Source organism: Dromiciops gliroides, chromosome 3 (assembly GCF_019393635.1).
Source record: "Dromiciops gliroides isolate mDroGli1 chromosome 3, mDroGli1.pri, whole genome shotgun sequence".
NCBI classification, from domain to species: Eukaryota; Metazoa; Chordata; class Mammalia; order Microbiotheria; family Microbiotheriidae; genus Dromiciops; species Dromiciops gliroides.
The window spans coordinates 68,354,232-68,375,133 of NC_057863.1; the positions used below are offsets into that span (position 1 = coordinate 68,354,232).

Below are 20,902 nucleotides of genomic sequence, written 5' to 3' on the forward strand. Positions count from 1 at the left end.
TATATCTCCAACTGGAAGTCCCACCAACATCTCAAACTCAACATGTCCAAAACGGAACCCATGATCTTTGTCCCCCACTCTCCTACCTTCCTTACTTGCCCATTACTGTCAATGGCATATCATGCTCTCAATCAACCAGGCTTACAACCTGGCTGTCATCCTTAACTCCTCACTTTCATCCCCCATATTCAATCTGTTGCCAAGGCTTGTCATTTCTACTTTCCTAACACCTGTGATATACACCTCCTTCTGTCCTCCAACTCTTATTAAATGCTGGCTGACTCACCAATATGCTCAGAGTGAGTGTATTCACCTAGCCCAAACTTCACTTCCATGGAAGCAAAGGGATGGAATAAGCACCTACTATGTGCCAGGTTCATGTTGGGTGCTTTACAAATATTATCTCATTGGATCTCAGTGGAAATGTGTCCACTCTGGTATCCAGACTTCTTTTCTCTTCAATCCCCTTTTCTCCACAAAGTGTGAGATCTAATGTGAGGAAAATAAGCATTCCCCTGCCCTACTCAGAAAGTCTTACTTCTTGAGAAAGCTTCCCATGGGGACTTTCCTTGTCCAGCCCTACCCTCTCTCCTGCCGGTGGTCAGTTCTCTGCAGCTGGTGAGAAGCATCCTGGGTGGCCAATAATTGGGGAAACCTCACTCAGACCTTGAACTGACTTCACCTTCCCCTGACTGTACCTCTCCTTCATTGAAGGCTCTTCTCTCCTCTACCTGTCCAGGATGATCTCAATTGAAATGAGAGGCAGCTAGGTGGTACAGTGGAGAGAGCACTGGCCCTGGAGTCAGGAGGGCCTGAGTTCAAATCTGACCTCAGATACTTGACACTTACTAGCTGTGTGATCCTGGGCAAGTCACTTAACCCCAATTGCCTCACCAAAAAAAAAAAAAAGAAATTATTAGGTGCTAAGTACAATACTGGGAAGACAAGGACAAGCAGACAAACAAATTGAAATGAAAACTAAGCTGGTGAAGGGATAGGAATAGCTAGGGGTCACCCAGATGCTACCAGAAGCCCTCCTCAACTCTACACCACACACACACACACACACACACACACACACACAAACTAGCTGTTTTCATGCCTGGAATGTTCTTCCTCCTCACTGTCCTGGCTTCCTTCAAGAATTAGTTCGAGGATCACCTTCTACAGAAGGCCTTTCTCCATCCTCCTCTTCCTCCTCCTCTCACCCCATTCACACCTGATATTGTTAACTTGTTGCTGAGTCATTTTTCAGTTGTGCCCTATTCTTCATGACCCCATTTGGGGTTTTCTTGGCAAAAACACAGATGAGGAAACTGAGGCAAACAGGGTTGAGTGGCTTGTCCAGATCACAAAACTAGTAAGTGACTGAGGCCAGATTTGAACTCATGAGGTCTGAGTCTTCCTGACTGTAGGCCAGACACTCTATCCTCTGCACCATCCAGCCACCCTCCCTGGTTATTATCTTCCATTTATATTGTATATATCTTGTAAGAGTTATTTGCATGTTTTCTGCCCATTTTAATATAAACCCCTTATGGGCAGAGGCCATTTTTTTTTCCTTTCTTTGTATTCTGAGTATTTAATACAGTGTCCGGCACACAGAAAGCACTCATTAAATATTTGTTGACTGATTGATGGACTGAGACCAAGGAGGCTAGGACAAATAGTTTCACAAGGAAGACCTGAAGGGAAAGTATGGGGAGTATTGGGGCGGGAGGAAAAGGATCATGGACGTTATTAGAGATCCAGAGGTCAAAATGGGAGCAAGCAAATTCCCAGGGTTCTAAGAAATTGCTAGATTTGGGGGTTTGGAAAAGTCTGAGGGATGCTGCCTGGTCCATATACCAGGAGATACCAAAGGGAAAACTGAGAAAGAAAAGCTACCAGGCAGTCTGTGTTAGGCATGTGCTCCATTTTTATTGTTACTGCCCAGAAGGCACCCCAGGCAGGGGAGGGACAAGGGAGTGATGGGCTCCTCCCCTGCCCACCAGCCCAGGACCACTCTCTGTCTCTCTCTTCTCTCCTCTTCAGCATCTCCCACACCCTCTATCATTCTCTATCTCCTGCTCCCACATCCAGCACCTTCAGGGTTCCCTCTGGTAGCCCCTACTCTCCCCAGGTCCACCTTAAGGCAGGGGTGGGAGAACAAGGAAAGGACATTGGGAGCTGTTCCCGGTTACCGCACCCCCCCCTCCCCAACCACCCACCCAGCAGGATTCCAATTCCCCAGTTATACCACTGGCTTCCTGAGGGTACTCTATCTCCTCACCACGGCTTAATGGGAGGAGAAAGGTCAAAGGACATCTATGGGGTGGAGGTGAATTGTTCCAAGCCTGAGTGTTCTGCTAAAACTTGAACTTGGCGAGGAGGGCAGATAGGAGGATCAAGGAAGCAGAAGGAAGGGTAAAAAGGCTCTCTGCCCTCTCCTTACTCCGGTCCTGTTCCAGGGCACTAACTGGGGCAGGACAGACCCCTGTGTCAGAGGGGCAGATAGTGCCTCTGCTGCCTCTCTCCACAGGAGTTGGAGTGTGAGGCGGTAGGGCAGGGGGTCAAAGTAAGGCAAACATCTCACTGTGGGCTCCAACACATCAGGTCAGCATAAGGGACTTGGGACACTCAGGACTGGGCAGGGGCCTGTGGGAGGACTCAGCAGAGGCCTGACTGTGAGGGAGGAAAGGCTGGTGAAGAGGACTGGGCAGTGGCAGTGGGGAGAAAGCCTTCGGGGGTCTCCGAATCAGTGGAAGCTGGTTTCAAGGTGTAGTGTGATGGGAGGCAGTCTTGGGCTGTGGGGGGTGCCTCCAGTGGCGTCTCTGTCTTTAGAGCACCTCGTGTTGCTGTTGAGTAGCCTCACTGACAACCTGTGGGGAGAAACGCACTCAGCTCATCTGCTCCTTCCTCCCCCGTCCCTCTAATTGGCCTTCACCACAGCCCTGGAATCTCTAATCCCTCACCAATGGAGCCCCTGGGTATGGGTTGGCTATGACCCAAGCGACATGGCGTTTGGAACACACCTCTATGAAGCCCAGCTGGCCCCCCATAAACATACTGGTAACCTTCCCACCTTTCCCTCCATCCTGTGTGACTGAAGGGAATGGGGACCCAAGGATCATACTCACTTCCCCATCCCGGGTCTCTATGGTCTTGATCATGACTGTCTTCTTAGTATGCACCTCAGAGCCCCTCTGCTCAGGGCTTGTCTCTGTAACACCACACATAAAATCAAGTCCCCAAGGTTTGATGCCCCCAGCGTCCTTCTCCCTGTCCCCTCCCCCACTCTTTGGTAACCAGCTTCTATGGAACTCCACCCCACCCTCGTCAGCACCCATCCCAGATCTGGCCCAGTCTATCAGGAAAATGTATTACCCTAACTATCTGATACATTTGGATGAGCCTCTTGTCTCAGGACTCCCAGGGTATCACTCAGACCCAGAACTGTGTTCAAGGGTGGCTCCAGGTTTGGGCTTCTCCAGAAAGTCAAGGAAACCCCTCAGGGAATGAGTCAGCTCAAGATATCCCCCCTCACCCCATCCCCTCTGTGGCTACTAGCCAAATTTGAATTCCTGGGACCTCCCCCCATCCCAGGAGCCCAACCCTTCCACATTCCCTTGGGAAGTCAGTAGATTTGCCCCTTAGAGAAGAGACAGCTTGCTCCCCCATTAAGAAAACTGAGCCATGTGTCCATCACTAATTAGTAGTGTGACCTAAGCAAGTTACTTAGCCCTTTGCAATCCAGTCTTCTCATCTCTCAAATGGGAAAAACTGTATTTTCCCTGCCTATTTCACAAGGTTGTTGTGAGGATCTAGTAGGATGGCATAGGTGAAAGAAATTTGGAAAGTACAGTGTTTCACAAAGATGAGGTGCTGTTATTTTATATTACTCATGGGCCTGCCCTAATCCTGCTTCAAATCTCCCATCCCTTTAGGGCTTGTGATACTGGCCAAGAGCATTAGCTTCCAAACACTCCTAAATTGCACAAAGATAGGATGAGCAAACCAGTGTAGCAAGGGATAATAGGGCCAGGCCCCCACTTCACATGCATGCCACCAGGACGCCTCCTTCTGTTCCTACTTATCAAAGAGTCTGCACTTCAATCCTCTCCACACAGTTCCCTCCCTGCTGTCTCTATTCCCCACAGCTCCATCCTCCCTCCTTTTTGTTGTTATCTCTTACATATCACCTCCCACCACACTCCATGCCCCAGCCCAGGGCTGCTCCCCTGACTGACTCTCACATACTCACCTCTGAAGTTGAGGGCAGAGAAGCTCTGGATGGGGAGGTTGATCCTAAGGAGAAGATACCCAATGTTCAAGATAGATTAAGAAACTCTCCCAGGGGCAGCTAGGTGGCGCAGTGGATAGAGCACCGGCCCTGGAGTCAGGAGGACCTGAGTTCAAATCCAGCCTCAGACACTTAACACTCACTAGCTGTGTGACCCTGGGCAAGTCACTTAACCCCAATTGCCTCACTAAAAAAAAAAAAAAAAAAAAAAGAAACTCTCCCTTTTCTATTCCCTCCTCCCAGAAGAAGTCCCCTCTTCCTCCATGAAGCTCTAGAAGGGATGTTGGAGACCATCTAGTCTGATGTCCTCAGTTTACAAATGAAGAAACTGAGGTCCACAAAGTGATCTAAATACACTTTCCACTACACTCCCAACTACCTCTCTGGGCCCATAGCTCCCTCTGCCTGTCATGCTATAGAAAGACACTATTCAAGGGATGGACTTCAGATGCCAATCCCAAGCTATGGGAAAGAGCAACAAACATCTATGGGGTAGATTGAGTTAGACAAACGAGTACCCTAGGGAACTGTCACCCCTGGAGGGATCACCCAGGTTATTCCCTGATCTCATGAACATTCAACCCATCTTTCCAGTCATCAAATCAGCATATATCTTCAACATGACAGCCAGCTGTTTCTTTCTTTCTTTTTTTTTTTTTGGTGGGGCAATGAGGGTTAAGTGACTTGCCCAGGGTCACACAGCTAGTAAGTGTCAAGGGTCTGAGGCCGGATTTTAACTCAAATCCTCCTGAATCTAGGGCAGGTGCTTTATCCACTGTGCCACCTAGCTGCCCCCCAGCTGTTTCTATACATATACATACACACACACACACACACACACACACATACATACATATAATAGGGATCCTTAGACTAAAAAGAAACCTCCAGCCTATGGATCAATACCAGTTCTCAGGTTAATTTTATGCAGTTGATGGTGGTAGGTTATTTTCCCACTTGTGCCTATAGTTGTAAAAATGTCTTTTAAAAGCATTGAAACTGTCTCTCTCTATGTCTCTCCGTCTCTCCCTCTCTCTCTGTCTCTGCCTCTTTCTGTCTCTGCCTGCCTGTCTCTCTGTTAGATTCTTATTTAATTTCTGAGTGTGTGCCCCATGCCCCTGTCTTCCAGCTACTAACCCCAGGCTATTAATTTCACTTTTCTCTCCCTCTCTATTCTCTATTCTCTCTATCTTCTATCCCTTAACTGGTCACAATTTTAGAAAATCATTTGTTGAATAGGATTATATGTTCCCATTTTAAAAGCTCATTACTAATTTCTCTCTTTAAAAACAGAGTTAAGGGGCAGCTAGGTGGTGCAGTAGATAGAGCACTGGCCTTGGATTCAGGAGGACCTGAGTTCAAATCCGGTCTCAGACACTTAACAATTACTAGCTGTGTGACCCTAGGCAAGTCACTTAACCCCAATTGCCTCACCAAAAAAAAAAAAAAGAAAGAAAAAAAAAAACAGCTAAAGCAGCTAGGTGGCACAGTGGATAGAGCATTGGTCCTGGAGTCAGGAACACCTGAATTCAAAATTGAGCTCAAACACTTGGGCAAGCCGCTTCACCTCAGTTTGCTTCAATTTCCTCATCTGTAAAATTAGGATAATAATAATACCTACCTGCCAGGATTGTTGTCATGATCAAATCAGTTAAATTTTGTAAAGTGCTCAGCACAGTACATTGTGCTATATAAATGCTAGCTATTAATATTACTATTATTAAGTTATTTTTAAATTTTCCTTTTTTTAGTCCTCAGCTGCTCTTTTCAGTGAATGAATCAGTGGAACTTGATAGAAAAGGTCTCCAAAGACATCAAAAGGATACAAAGAAGCAAATAAGATGTTATATTGTTATTATGATAGAAGTTCACATCTATGTCTATATCTTTCTATAACATAAGCATGTATACATAGTCCTTTTTCAAAAACTGTAAATATTTTGGACTTTATGATTTTACATATCATTTTACCTTTGAATAAAAAGGTTTGTTTAAGTTCTCTTCTTCTCTATTAGATGGTCAGTATTGAGCGTCCAGGCCCATTGCTACAGTAGACCAAGTTAATCCCTCCTTTAAGACAAATTGTTAGTCACTGAAGTTTTGTGCTTTACCCACTTTGTGGTATTTTCCTGACCTGGCACCATGTAGAATACTCTCCACTTTCAACCTCTCACTTTCAGATTCCGTTTCTGTCTTCCCCACTCTCCTTTCTGGAATAGCTATCTTTGTGAGTGCTTGCTTGTGACCTTGGCTTGTTCTTATGTCTATTTACTGGCTTGGATCTTGTTTGGAATCATACCCTCTCTCCTTCCCCCACTCCTTGTAGTCTCCCTTGGAGTTTCAGTTTCCTCTTCTTTAGAATAAGGGTAGTCGCTTCTAGCTCCGACAGCTTGTGATTTGATCTGTTTATTGCTGTTTATCTCTACAGCCCCACTCCTCCACAAAGACTCATAATCAGGACAGAAATTGGTTCTCTTTTTTGATCCCATCCACTTCTCTCCCCCAGCAATATCTTGGGCAAGACTACGCATATGCCATAGGTTCAGTGAACAGCTTCTGACCCTCCCCCCCAGGGTCTACCTTACCTGCTCTCTTCACCCTCCAGTAGCTTTCGGTAGGTAGCGATTTCCACATCCAAAGCCATCTTGACATTGAGTAGGTCTTGATACTCTCGTAGGTGCCGGGCCATCTCGTCCTTTAGGTGCCGGATCTCCTCCTCCAGACGAGCGATGTTATCCTGGTAGCCATTTGCCTCACTGGCAAATCGATCCTCCAGCTCTCGCATCTGCCTCATCAGTGAATCGTTCTGGGAGGGGTGGGGGGAAGGGGCAGGGAAGAAAAGGAATAGGACATAGATAGGTCAGCCCCTAGGCTGTGGTCCTTGATGGCCCAGGAAAAGAAAAGGGGACCTCAGGGTTTTAGAAGGGATGATGTGAGACATAGGAGCCCAAGAAGTGGCATAGAATCATAATCATAATAATTTGCCTATCTGTAGTGCTTTAAGGTTTGCAAATGAGATGGGTTGGGAAAGTATCATCCTCATTTTGCAGAAGAGGAAACTGAAGGCCAGTGGGGGTAAAGAGACTCAGCCAAGGTCACCCAGCTAGTTAATGTCATGGAAGTCAGGTACTAGTACTCACAGTGCCCTTGAGTGCATCAATCTCACAGGTGTAAGACTGGATCTGGTGCCGGTACTCCATCATCTCCTGCTTGGCTTGTCTTAGTGCATCATTATTCTTGTTGGCTGCCTGGGTCAGGTCGGACACCTGTGGGGCATCAGGGATCAGGTATCCATCAATCTCCAAGAAGAGGGAGGAGAGGGTTACAAAGACCCTAGCCCAGGGGAAGAGATAAAAGAGAGTTCCTCCTCCTTGAGTAAAGACCACTGTCTTCAAATTCAGAAGTTTTGGGAAGGGAACTTGAAAGATAAGGAGCAGATTGGGTGTGAGGGTGACCATGGCTCAAACCAACCCACCTTAGATTTGTACCATTCCTCAGCTTCAGAGATATTCTTGGCAGCAATGGTCTCATACTGGGCCCGGATGTCCCTGAGTGCGGCTGTCAGGTCCGGCTTAGACACATCCATCTCTACCTGGACCTGCTGCTCCTGGAGCTGAGCCTGGAGTTCACGGATCTCCTACAGGAGTTGGAAGTGGGGTTATGGACTCCACTTGATCCTCCTTCCCCCAAACTCTGTCCTCCCTGCTCCCAACAGCTGTACACTCCCTCCTAGGTCCAACATCCCTAAGACTTTCTGGGAATGAGGATCATTCCTAGTGAAAATCCTGGGGAAGAGGAAGCTGAGGGAAGGGGAGGAGATCTTACCTCTTCGTGGACTTTCTTAAGGAAAGCAATCTCCTCATTCAGGGATTCAATCCTGCGCTCCAGGTCAATTCTTGCCAGCGTGGCTGCATCCACATCCTGGCCAAGAGATAGGGTAGGAGAGAGAGAGAGAGAGAGAGAGAGAGAGAGAGAGAGAGAGAGAGAGAGAGAGAGAGAGAGAGCAGGAACAAAAACAACAGCTCAAGACACAGTAACTAACAAAGGTCAATCTGAAGACAGGCAAGGCCATGGGGACAGGTCAGGGATGGGAGGGTCTCAGGGGAATTCAACTCACCGCCCTGAAAGCAGCCAGATTATTCTCAGCTTCTTCCTTCAGCTGGATCTCCTCCTGCAGTCTGGATGGAACACACAGAGAGTCAAGTGAATGATGGATGGGGCAGAAAGGGCGGAGCTGGAGCCTCAAGTCCTAAGCAGCCTGGCTCAGGGGGCATAGGGACACGGGGACAGAAGAGCTGTCCAGGGAGGGGACAGACTAAAAATAACTAACATTTCTATGACATTTTCAGGTTTCTAAAGGGCTTTCCTCACCACGCTGTAGATAGTGTAAATATTATTATTCCTATTTTACATATGAGGAAACTCAGGCTCGGACTTAAATAAGCAGCCTAAGAACAGCTACGGAGAGCAGACCCAACAATGAGGGAATTCTAAAAATCCATCCCCTTTCCACCGCCCCATACTGCCTCACACCAGTTTATATTGCTCTGATGATTTTTGTTTAACAAGGTATCTTTTCGGGGGCAGTTAGGTGGCGCAGTGGATAAAGCACCAGCCTTGGGTTCAAGAGGACCTGAGTTCAAATCCAACCTCAGACACTTGACACTTACTAGCTGGTGTGACCCCGGGCAAGTCATTTAACCTTCATTGCCCCCCCAAAACAGCAACAACAACAACAAAAACCAAGGTATCTTCTTTACATATGTGATATCGGTTACTCAAGCATTTCCCTCATTTTACAGGCTAGAAAACAAAACCAGGCAAGTTTTTGCCCAAGGTCCCAAGGCAATCATTGTGAGGGCCAGGAATCTCTTGATCCCAAGTGTGCTTATACTATCTTGTCCCCTTAAGAATGGGGTTTAAGAGCTGCCATGGGCAAGGATAGGGACAGAGAGGCCCCTCTTTCTGAATGAGGTCCTTGAGGTGGGGGGGGTACAAAGAGTGACCCTCCTACTGGATGCACACCCTGCTGAGAAAGATGGGACCAAGTTGAGTGAGGATTCAGCCAGACTGCTAAGGAGGTCAGAGACAGGACCAATGGGACTTCCCACTCCCACCCTTTTTAGCTTCACAACCTTGGCAAGCCCATCTTCCTGTATTCCCCCCAAACCATTCCTTAGCCCAGGAATGTCTGTCCCATGTGCCTGGTAGCACCCCTTAAACCCTGTACTCTCAAGTCTGGGGCCATCCCAATGAATCCCCTTGGGCTCAGGGCACTAACAGTTTGGCTCAAGGATTGAAGGATTTAGAGCAGTAAACGTTTGCCCCAAACTTCTCATTTTACAGAAGAGAAACCTGAAGCCTGCAGAGACAAAGTGACTCTAGAAATTATCTGACACCAAATTCAATGTTTGTTTTACTACTGGGACTCCCAGAGCTTCCCAGAAGGGAGGAGGAGGGAGGAATTTGTGGGGTTTGGAGGCCTCCTAAAGTGCCTGGGATGGGGGTAGGGGAAACCTAGGCTCCTGGGACTTAGCACAGCTGTTGGCCTCCTCCCAGGGAGCTGCTCAGAGAATCACAGAATGTTAGATCTGCAAGGAGGGACAGACTCTGAGATCCCTCCTAGCTCTAAATATATGATCATATAGCCTATGATATTCCGACTGGCAGCTGCCCAGTGTCTCCCTGACAGAGCAGGTTGGCTCTGGGTTCCAGGGATGAAATAACTCAATAATAGGCTTGAGGAGCCCTGCCTCGCTTTCAAATGGTGTCTAAAATATATGGATTAGTATCATAGAATCACAGATTTAGAGCTGTAAGGGACTTCAGAGGTCATCTAGTCCCACTCTCTAACTGTACAAATGTAGAAACTGAGGCACAAAGAGGTTAAATGACTTGCCCACGTCACAGAGCTACTAAGAGGTGGAGTCAGGGTTCAAACCTTGGTTCTGACTGCTACATTCTTTCCACTCAACCACTCCCTTCCACTTTCCACTCCCTAAGGAAGGGAATTTCACCCCAGGAATTATAGGACATAGTCCAATCCCAGACCGATTCACCGATTAGAACCCAGTCAGATACTTGACAATGGCCTCACCTTAATGGGGCAGAGTAGTTGGGAGGACGCCCTGCCCAGGAGGCTCCTCCCTCTCCCCAGTCACAAGGGTTGAGACATAGAGTGTGACTAGGGAGCAAAAGATCTTGGCCAAAGAGCTCACCACCACCACCCAAACCCCCATTGCCCATACCTCTGTAAGCCCCTTGTTCTGAGACCAAATCTCATCCCAGGAATAGTACTAACCTGGGGACTTAGAAAAATTCTGTGTCCTCCACCCTTGGTGTATCTATCCTCAGCCTGCCCATTCTCACCCCACCCCATTCTTGCCCCACTCCTTGCCCTCTCCACGCCATCAACATGGATGTCTAGGGTCCTAGCTCTAAAATTCTTTTTAAAATGCTTTAAGTACTTCCCTCTATGATGGTGGCAGAGGGATGGAAGCTGGGGGCAAGACAGGAGTTCCCCAGAGCCCAAGTTTCTCTTGGCTTCAACTGCTCCCCCCACCCATCCTCTCCAGTGCACTAAAGTGGCTAAGGCCCCCTCCCTGCCAAGCCCTGACAATTAGAAGCAGGTGTCCCAGGAGCCTAGCTAGCACAATGTTGGACGTAGACAAAATACTTTCACAGTTGAAACCACACGGCCTAGTGGAAATACGACTTGGAGGCAGAAGCACTGGGTTCTAAACCCACTGGTACGGTCACTTACCCCCTCATTTACAAAATGAAAGGGTAGGAATAGATGGTCTCCGAGGGCCTCCCCAGATCTTAATCTATAATTCTGACTCTAAAGTCCCTTCCTCTCTCTGGGCCTCCGTTCCCTCCCAAGCTCCCCGGTGACTCTCTCTCCCCGGGGAGGTTCACCGCTGTCCCGGGTCCTAGAAGAGGCCATCTCCGCCCCCTGAGCGCCCCAGCCCTCCTCTGTCCTCCCTCTCGGTTCAGACGGACTCCAGGCTTTGGTGTGACCCCAGGGGCCCGGGCAGGGTCGCCGCGGGGAGCCGGGGCGCAGTCACCTGGCCTTGAGGCGCTGCAGGTCGTCCAGAAGGTTGTCGCGCTCCACGTCCACCCGCGCGCGCTGGTTGGTGAGCACCTCCACCTGGCGCCGCAGTTCGCGGAGCTCCTCTTCGTAGAGTTCGGCGATGCGCGTGGGCTCCCGGCCCTTGAGCCGGTTCACCTCGGCGGCCAGCACGGAGTTCTGCTGCTCGAGGAAGCGCACCTTCTCGATGTAGTTGGCGAAGCGGTCGTTAAGCTCCTGCAGCTCCACCTTCTCATTGGTGCGGGTGGTCAGGAACTCCTGGTTCACTGCGTCGGCTAAGTTGAAGTCCAGCAGCTCGCCCGCCCCGTAGGAGGAGGAGGCGGTGGCGCGGGGGACCCCCAGGCGGCTGCTGCGGAAGGTCCCCAAGCCCCCGGCTCCCCCAGAGCTGCGGGACACCTGGTACACGCGGGACGACACGGAGCTGGTGGAGCCCTTGGAGCCGAAGGCCCTGGGGAAAGAGGGCGAGCTCAGCGGGGAGCCCAGAGAGAAGCTTGGGCCCCCCCCGAAGGTGCGCCGGTAGGAGGACACGCGCTGGCTGGAGGAATAGGACTGGCTCATGGTGGCTGGCTGGCGGGCGGGCCGGCTGGACAGCTGGAGTGAGGATGTGGTGAGGGGGAGACAGGGCCCCTCGCAGAGGCGGCTATTTGTATCCCTCCTGACATCAACCCCCAGCCGCCCCTCCTCCTGACAGCTGCAGGATCCCACTGTCCTGCCAGCAAAGTGCCCTGGCCCCTAAGTGGGGGGAGGGAAGGCGAGGCAACTCGAGGCGGGGGAAGGGATCCAGCCCCGAAACTCCTCCACACTGAGGCCTCGTCCAGTGCAGAGGCTGGGACCCCAGGCTGAAGAAATGGCAAGGCGGGGAGCGGGTGTCATGAAAGAGGAGACCGAAGTGGATCGGAGGCTAAGCTCAGCCCCCCATTAGCTGGGGCAGCTAGCCTGGGAAAGAGTAGAGACCAAGAGTTAGTGAGCCACCCATCACACGGGTAAAACATAAACACCCCAGGCAGGGTTCTGAGCTTCATCACAGGCCTGTTCTCTCTCCCAGTAGCAGCCGACCTCTTAAAACCCCTTTCTCAGAAGATAGGAGAGTAGAAAGAAGTAGTGATCCACCCATGATGGTGAGAGGAATAAACACCCCAGCCTTGATCCTGGACTTCATCAGGGCCAACTCTATCATCTCTCTCTCTCTCTCTCTCTCTCTCTCTCTCTCTGTGTCTGTCTGTCTGTCTGTCTGTTTGTTTCTGTCTCTCTCTGTCTCTGTCTCTCTCTGTCTCTCTGTCTCTGTCAACAACTGACCTCTCACAACCCCCTTTTCAGAAGGCTAGTCCCTGATTCCAGCTCTTTGAGGACTAAATTGGGGACCACTTGCTGGGAAATGGGCTGTGATCCTACAGAAAACTGAACATAGGGTATTTCCATTCCCCCCTCCCCCCATGAGGACTGGAAGGGTTAATAACAGCTACCATTTATATAGTACTTTAACGTTTACAAAGTACTTTATGTATTTAATCTCATTTGATCTTCACAACAACCCTGAGGGATGGGTGCTCTTCTTATTCCCATTTTACAGATAAGGAAACTGAGGCTGGGAGAGGTTAAGTGACTTGCCCAAGGTCACACATCTAAGTATCTGAGGCTGGATTTTAATTCCGGTTTTCCTGTTTGCAGGTGTAGGTCTCTGCATTACTGCTTAAGGTGAGGCAAAGTTCTGAGGACCAGAGGACTTCTCTACTACCAGGCAAAGACTGAAGGAAGAAAGAGGGAAGCCTAATCCAGTGGTTAGCACAATGGCTAGAACCCAAGGACCCTTGAATCCATTCTTCGACATGGACTGTGGACACGTGTATTACAACATTGGGTTTCCATTTCTCTCAAGCCTCGTGCTTTTCTCCCTGGAATTGTCTCCCTCATTCCCTACCCAAACCCAGGATGGGACTGTTTACACCCTGAGTGGTATAAACAGCAAGCTGATTTCTCAGAGTGAGGACCTGGCCTGATATCAGCTGCTAATTTAGCAATTACCCTATAGCCTTCCTATTCCTTCCCTCAGTACTGGCTCCTTCCTCCTTCCCCATGACCTCCTCCTACCCGGAACCCTAGGCCTATTTCTCTGATTCATACTTCTTCATCATCTCCGTCCCCCATCCACCAGCAACACCCTCACACACACACACACACACACACACACACACACAAACACACCTCAGGGGTTTGTGTATCTTGTCCAGAACCTGCTTGTCAAACACAACCATTTTCCTGGCAGCAACAGCTGCCAACCCTAAATACCACAGTTGGGCCACAAGGTATTTATAGAGAAGAGAATGCAGTGAGCCTGGAATATGGGAGCCTGGACATAGGAAACAGGAGAACAGTGAGAGGCTGGTGGGGAGTGTGAGGAACTTAGGGGCATGTGGATGGTGGTGACTGAGAAGTCAGTGAAAGTGTAAAAGTTAAGTAGAGACGGTGTGACCAAGTCCAATCCACTCTATCCCCAAGGCTATGGTATTTTTGAAGAGATGAGACTTTCCAAAAAGTTCAGTTATGCCCAATCATTTTCTCCCCACTCTCCCCTCAAGTACCATTAATAAAAATCTGTCAGGAATGTCATTTCCTCTAATAAACATTCCTAAAATTGCTGAGTGGATCTGTGTGGCTCCAGATGTATCCTTTGGGGATGGGTCTCTTTCACATCTCTCACACATTTAGAATGTCAATTCCTAATGGGTATCAAAAACATAATCATAACACTGATCAATGGGTCAGTGATATCAATGTGAGCACTCCCCAGCCTAGTACACATCCCTACCCATCCATTTCCTGCTTATACGCTGCTAGTCTCATCCATGTTCTCTCACAAATTCTCCTTCGAGAGTCTTCCCAGAGAACTGGAGGGCTTGCCCTACATATTTTTCCATTTGGTGGATACAAATGCAGACCTCAGTTGTCCTGTTATCTCTTGATCTCACTACATGACTTGCCCAACTCCTTTTCTGATTATGCATTTCCCCGATTGTATCTTTTATGCCTTTACTTGCACACTAGCCCGACAATTCTCTGCTGCCTACTTGTACCTGCCATGTATGTATCTGTCTACTGTCCTTTAGCATTCCCACAAGGTGATTTTTCAGAGCTCATGATGTTCCATGATTCTCAGCCTATAACCTCACCAGGAAAATAGTGGGGGCTTTTAATTTTTTAAGTGGTGGGGTTGTGTGTGTGTGTGTGTGTGTGTGTGTGTGTGTACCAGTTGAAGCTCATTAAAAAGCCTTGAACATGTTCTCAAAAGCAATCCAATTCACTCTCCTCCTTCTATTAAATTCTGGCCCCACTCATTGTCCCTCTATGGTCACTGTCCAAGATTTAGGGAACTAATCCAGTGATCGGCTTCCCATCCAGCTGCACGTCATGATCTTGCAGAGTTATTTGTCTTCATCCATTTGTCATTTTTTCTTGATTATTGATAGACCAATCTCTTTTGGGTAGCCAGGGAATTCACTTGAGGGGGCTCGGTGACATCCTGAAGCGTGATATAATCCAATGCCTTCCACAAACACCAGAATTCCTTGAAATCTATTGGGAATCTGCTGTGGTAGAACTAGGCATGGGACATCTTTTATAACAAGGATAAGCATACTTTTCACTCCTTTATGTCTTGATTGATATTGATAATCACAGGATTATTGAACCAAGTCATTCCTATGATTGTGTCTATCAAGGAATTTTGTATAATATTAACATACAAATAAGACAACTTTTGGAGAATTCTTTTTTAAGTTGTCGACACATTTTGTTCTGATGCAACAGGTATCCAACAAACACCCAAACAAATCCCCCGCAAAGTATGTTTCTGAAAAAAGTAAAAATATAATTCACAAAAAAGAAATATATGTCCCTTAGCTTTTAACACTGATAGCATGGTACTAACAATAACTATTGTATTTGACCAAAGTCCTGTTTCTTCTCTCTATGGACAGTATTCATATTGTGGTGCTAATTATATATATATATACACACACACACACACATATATGCACACACATAGATACATATATCCGCATATATGTATGAATGGATGTATATAACCACATACATGTGTATGTAATATAACATATATTACTTTTTACTCTGCTTTCATCCCTCTGCATCATTTCACAGAAGTCTTCTCATGTTGCACCAAATCCTTCATATTCATCATTGCTTATAGTACAATAATAGTCTATTACATTTATATAACACAATTTGTTCAACCATTCCTCAATCATTGGACATATTTTGTTTCCAGATTTTTTTATTACAAATAATGTTACTATTTGCATTTTTGTACATATGGATCTTTTCTAGCCGTCAGTAACATCCTTGGGATACAGTCCCAGTAATGAATCTCTGGGTCAAAGGGTATGGAGAATTTAATAATTGCCCAGTTCAAAATTGTTTTCCAGAACTGCTAAGCCAATTTAGGGCTCCAACACTGAGCAGAATGATAATAACTGATATTTATCATCAGTATTTGCAAAGGGTCTACTTTATCTCCTTTGATCTTCTCAACAACCCTGTGAAGTAAGTACTACAAATACCATTTTTCTCCTTTTACACATGAGGAAACTGAGACTCAGAAAGGCTAAATTACTTTCCCAGGAAACACATCTAAAGCAAGATTTGAAGCTGGGTCTTCCTGGCTCTGAATTCAGTCTTCTATCAACTATGCCAGACTGAGTGACTCATAAGTATGATTTTCTATTTTTTCCCATCTTTGTTAACTTGATGGGTGGGAGGTAATACCTCAGGGTTGTTTTAAATTGCATTTCTCTGATTAATAGTGATTTTGAACATTTTTCATGTGGTTGCTAATAATTTGTATTTTTTTCTTTTTGAAAACTTTTCAAATCCTTTGACAACTCATCTACTGAGAAATTATTGCTCTAAATCTAATAGATTTATGACAATTCCTTAAAGATTTTTTATGTTAGAAGTTTACCAAAGATATTAAATGGAAATTTTTCCAATCTATATTTTTCTTCTTTATTTCCAATTTATTGAGTTCATTTCTTCAAAGACATATATTTGAAATTATCTATTTTGTCTTTTGCGACCTCTCTATGCCATACCTGGTTAAGAAATTTTCCCCTAGCATAGTCGATGTTGGATGGGCTGTGTAAAGATGGGCAAATTAATTCACTCTTGGTGGACTTGTGAATTGGTCCAACCATTGTGGAAATAAATTTGGAATTATTCAAATAAAGTTACTAAAATGTCCAGACTTTTCAACTCAGGAATTCTACTGCTAGAGATATACCCCAAAGATGTTAATGATTTAAAAGAAAGATCCTATAAACAACAAAACATTTATAGCAGCTTTTTTTGGTAGTAGCAAAGAAATGGAAAGAAAGCAGATGTCCATAGTTTGGAGAATAGAGAAAGAAATTGAGATATATACATGTAATGGAATATTACAGTGCTAGAGTGATGATTAATAAGAACCTGACAGAGAAGCATTGGAAGACTTAAGTGGATTAAGCCATGAAGTGAATTAAGCAGAGCCAGGAAAACAATATGCACAATGACTACAACAATGCAAATGGAAAGAATGATAACCACAGAACTGTTGTTTTGTTGGAATATTGTGAGATGAAAATAACCAGGATTGATCCCAAAGGAAAGGTATGAAAATGTCCTTTCGATCCCTTCTTTCTAGAGATGGGGAAATGGGCATAGAACAGTACAGGTAATGTAACACTTTTTAAAACTGCTGCTAGGTGGCACAGTGGATAGAGCACCGGCCCTGGAGTCAGGAGTACCTGAGTTCAAATCCAGCCTCAGACACTTAACACTTACTAGCTGTGTGACCCTGGGCAAGTCACTTAACCCTCATTGTCCCACCAAAAACAACAACAACAAACAAGAAAGAAAAAAGAAACATAAAACTGTTGCTTAATTTGACTGAGCCATTGGTTTGCTTCCCGCCCCCCTCTTTTCTATTCTTTGCCATGAGGGATGCCCCTGGAGGTAGGAGGAGGAATATATCAGGTGCTGAAAAAAGTTATCCATCATTTGTTTTGTTTCGTTTTGTTTTAATCATAAAAAGTATTTTATTATTTTCTAGTTACATGTAAAGATAGTTTTCAACATTCGTTTTCATAAGATTTTTAGTTCCAAATTTTTCTTCCTCCCTCCTCCCCAAGACAGGAAACAATGCGATATAGGTTATATATGTACAATCACATTAAACATATTTCTGCATTGGTCATGTTGTGAAAGAAGAAGCAGAACAAAAGGGAAAATCCTCAAAAAAGTAAAAACAAAAACCAACGTAGAAACAGTGTGGTTCAATCTTCATTCAGAATCCACAGTTCTTTTTTCTGGATGTGGGGAACATTTTCCATCATGAGTTCTTTGGAATTGTCTTGGATCATTGCTTTGCTGAGAAGAGCCAAGTCTATCACAGTTGATCATCACACAATGTTGCTTTTACTGTGTACAATGTTCTCCTGGTTTTGCTCCTTTCACTCAGCATCAGTCCACTTAAGTTTTTCCAGGTTTTTTCTGAAATCTGTCTGTTCATCATTTCTCACAGAACAATAGTATTACATTACATTCATATATCGATCTTTTGTTTGTTTCTTTGTGTGGCAATGAGGGTTAAGTGACTTGCCCAGGGTCACACAGCTAGTAAGTGTGAAGTGTCTGAGGCCGGATTTGAACTCAGGTCCTCCTGAATCCAGGGCTGGTGCTTTATCCACTACACCACCTAGCTGCGCCAATATCAATCTTTTTTTTTTTTTTTGGTGAGGCAATTGGGGTTAAGTGACTTGCCCAGGGTCACACAGCTAGTAAGTGTCAAGGGTCTGAGGCTGGATTTGAACTCGGGTCCTCCTGAATCCAGGGCCAGTGCCTTATCCACTGTGCCACCTAGCTGCCCCTCAATCATTTTTTTTTTTGGTAAGGCAATTGGGGTTAAGTGACTTTCCCAGGGTCACACAGCTAGTAAGTATTAAGCGTCTGAGGTCAGATTTGAACTCAGGTCCTCTTGACTCCAGGGCTGGTACTCTATCCACTGCGCCACCTAGCTGTCCCAAATTTTTTTTTTTTTTTGCAGGGCAATGGGGATTAAGTGACTTGCCCAGGGTCACACAGCTAGTAAGTGTGAAGTGTCTGAGGTCGGATTTGAACTCAGGTACTACTGAATCCAGGGCCAGTGCTTTATCCACTACGCCACCTAGCCGCCGCCCCCCAATCATTTTTAAAAGAAATTTCCCCCAACCAAAGCTGTAAAAGATAAAACATTTCTTTCTGTTGAGAAGTTCACAAGGCCACTTATTACTCTACGAGTTAAAACCATTTTCTAAAAAAAAAAAAATTTGCCTTTGAGACATATTGAACTGAATGTCCAGTAGACATCTTAGACTCAATATATCCAAAAGAGAACTCATTATCATTCCCCCTGAAACCCTCTCCCCCTTCTACCTTCCCTATTACTGTAAGGGGCAACACCATCCTTCTTAGTCCCTGAGGATCACAACCTAGGAGTCATCCTGGATTCCTTACTCTCTCTCTCTCTCTCTCTCTCTCTCTCTCTCTTTTTGGTGAGGCAATTGGGGTTAAGTGACTTGCCCAGGATCACACATCTAGTAAGTGTTAAGTGTCTGAGGCCAGATTTGAACTCAGGTCCTCCTGAGTTCAGGGCCGGTGCTCTATCCACTGTGCCACCTAGCTGCCCCTCCTTACTATCTCTTACCGGCCCCACTCCCTAGCCAGGTATCAAGGCCTGTGGATTTCACCTTTGCCATTTCTCTTGAATCTGCCCCCTTTTTCCTCTGACACCGATACCACTCTAGTTAGTGCAGGACCTCATCACCTCATGCCCGAACTATTGCAATAGCTGCTGATGGATCTGCCTGACTCAAGTCTCTCCCCACTCCACTTTATCCTTCATTCAGCCACCAGAGTGATTTTCCTAAAGCACACAACTCAATAAACTCCAGTGGCTCCTTATCATCTCTAGGATCAAATACAAAATGCTCTGGTATATAAAGCCCTTTATAACCTAGCCCCCTCCTACTTCTCTAGTCTTCTTATACCTTACTCTTCTCCATGTACCCTTTGATCCATTGACAATGGCCTAGTGACTGTTCCACAAACAAATCTCCACTCTTGGCATTTTCTCTGGTTGTCTCCCATGCCTGAAACACCTTTGCTACTCATCTCTACCTCCTGGCTTCCTTTAAGTTCCAACTAAAATCCCATTTTCTACAGAAAGCATTTCCTAATCCCTCTTAATACTAGTGCCTCTCCTCTCTTAATTATTTCTTATTTATCCTGTTTGTAGCTTGTTTGTACAAATTTGTTTTCTTATTGTCTCCCTCATTGGATTGTGAGCACCTTGAGGCCAGAGACTATCTTTTGTCTCTTTTTGTATCCCTAATGCTTAGCACAATGCCTGACACATAGTAAATGCTCAATAAATGCTTATAGATCCACCGATGAATCAACAAAAAAGGGTATTATTATAATCTTCCACAAAAGTCTTAATCTGTTGCCTCACTGTGTTCTCTGAACACTGACCCAACAGAGGGCAAGATCTGATAGTTTCCACAAAATTGGAAAGACCTCAGGTATGATCCTGACAAAAGTCTTTACCTGCTGTTCAAGGACTAGACTAACTCAATAGGAAGACACTTATTACCAGGAGTCTGGCCACAAAGTGATGAATTCTTTGCTTATGGCAACTCATGAAATAAATATTCAACCTGACTCTCAGTCTTTGCGGGTTCCTCAGTGACGGCGGCAGAATGATGGGAAATGGAGCAGAGGACAGAAAGAACCATAAGTCTTTCACCTATCTAAAAACATTCACTTAACTATTGGTACTCTACATGCAGCTTCTTTGTACAGTGATGAATAGTTTGCTATACTTCTGGAGAAACTGAATTATATCAATATTGACATTCTCATGATAAAAGAAACCAGAAGACATTAAGAAGTTGCACCTGTGTGGAAAGACAGCTCACAGATTCATCCAAAAGAGACAAATTAAGAAGTTGATAGAGCTGGTTTTCTGGTGTGCCCAAAGGCAAGAAGAGACATCATTTCATGGAATGCTTGGTTGTATTGCTTTGGAGGGCTCACTATGAGCATGTTCAAGAAGACCATCATGAAAATAATTATAATTTATGGGCCAGCATCTGTTACAAAGGATGAAGATGTATAGAACTGCTACAAGGCACTTGGTGAGATCATCCAAAAGAATTTAATATAGTCTTTGATTCTTAATGACTGCAGTGAGAAGATGGGCATCATTATGGATGATAAATAATAATAACAATAATAGCTAATATTTATATAGTGCTCTCTCCCTTCTCAGATTTCCCTCTCTCTTTCCCCCTCTCTCTTTTCAAAGGCCTATTGGCTCCTTTTTGTAGACCCAACAAAAAGGGGAGTCCTAATGATTTTCCTAATCATAGAGCTATCCAAAAGTGTGATGGGCTACCTCAGAAAGTCGGAAGGACTTTACTGCCTGAGGACTTCACTAGAAG

At 45.8% G+C, this 20,902-nt stretch overlaps 1 protein-coding gene and 1 long non-coding RNA gene across 2 annotated transcripts in view; one reads left to right on the forward strand and one right to left on the reverse strand.

Annotated features, from left to right (window-relative positions):
* LOC122748791 overlaps positions 1 to 13,914 on the forward strand; it is a 29,366-nt gene extending 15,452 nt beyond the window's left edge. Inside the window, exon 3 of the long non-coding RNA XR_006355642.1 lies at positions 13,041 to 13,914. This is a non-coding gene — a long non-coding RNA (uncharacterized LOC122748791). The remainder of the gene's footprint in view (positions 1 to 13,040) is intronic.
* Positions 1,901 to 12,007, reverse strand: DES (desmin). Its single transcript, XM_043994756.1, has 9 exons — positions 11,350 to 12,007; positions 8,400 to 8,460; positions 8,108 to 8,203; positions 7,758 to 7,919; positions 7,423 to 7,548; positions 6,868 to 7,088; positions 4,244 to 4,287; positions 3,120 to 3,202; positions 1,901 to 2,861 (listed from the first exon to the last, which is right to left on the reverse strand). Exons 1-9 carry the CDS (start codon positions 11,928 to 11,930, stop codon positions 2,820 to 2,822), a joined length of 1,416 nt encoding a protein of 471 aa, XP_043850691.1. The 5' UTR covers positions 11,931 to 12,007; the 3' UTR covers positions 1,901 to 2,819.
* Positions 13,915 to 20,902: the final 6,988 nt, after the last annotated feature.

Bases quoted from the DNA above. Each gene is read 5' to 3' on its own strand.
- DES (XM_043994756.1), bottom strand. From the start codon at position 11,930: ATGAGCCAGTCCTATTCCTCCAGCCAGCGCGTGTCCTCCTACCGGCGC. The intron at 7,089-7,422 runs GTGAGTACTAGT...CACCCCTCCCAG, and splicing joins TTGATGCACTCAAGGGCACT to AACGATTCACTGATGAGGCA. The intron at 4,288-6,867 runs GTAAGGTAGACC...TCTTCTCCTTAG, and splicing joins CTGGAGGGTGAAGAGAGCAG to GATCAACCTCCCCATCCAGA.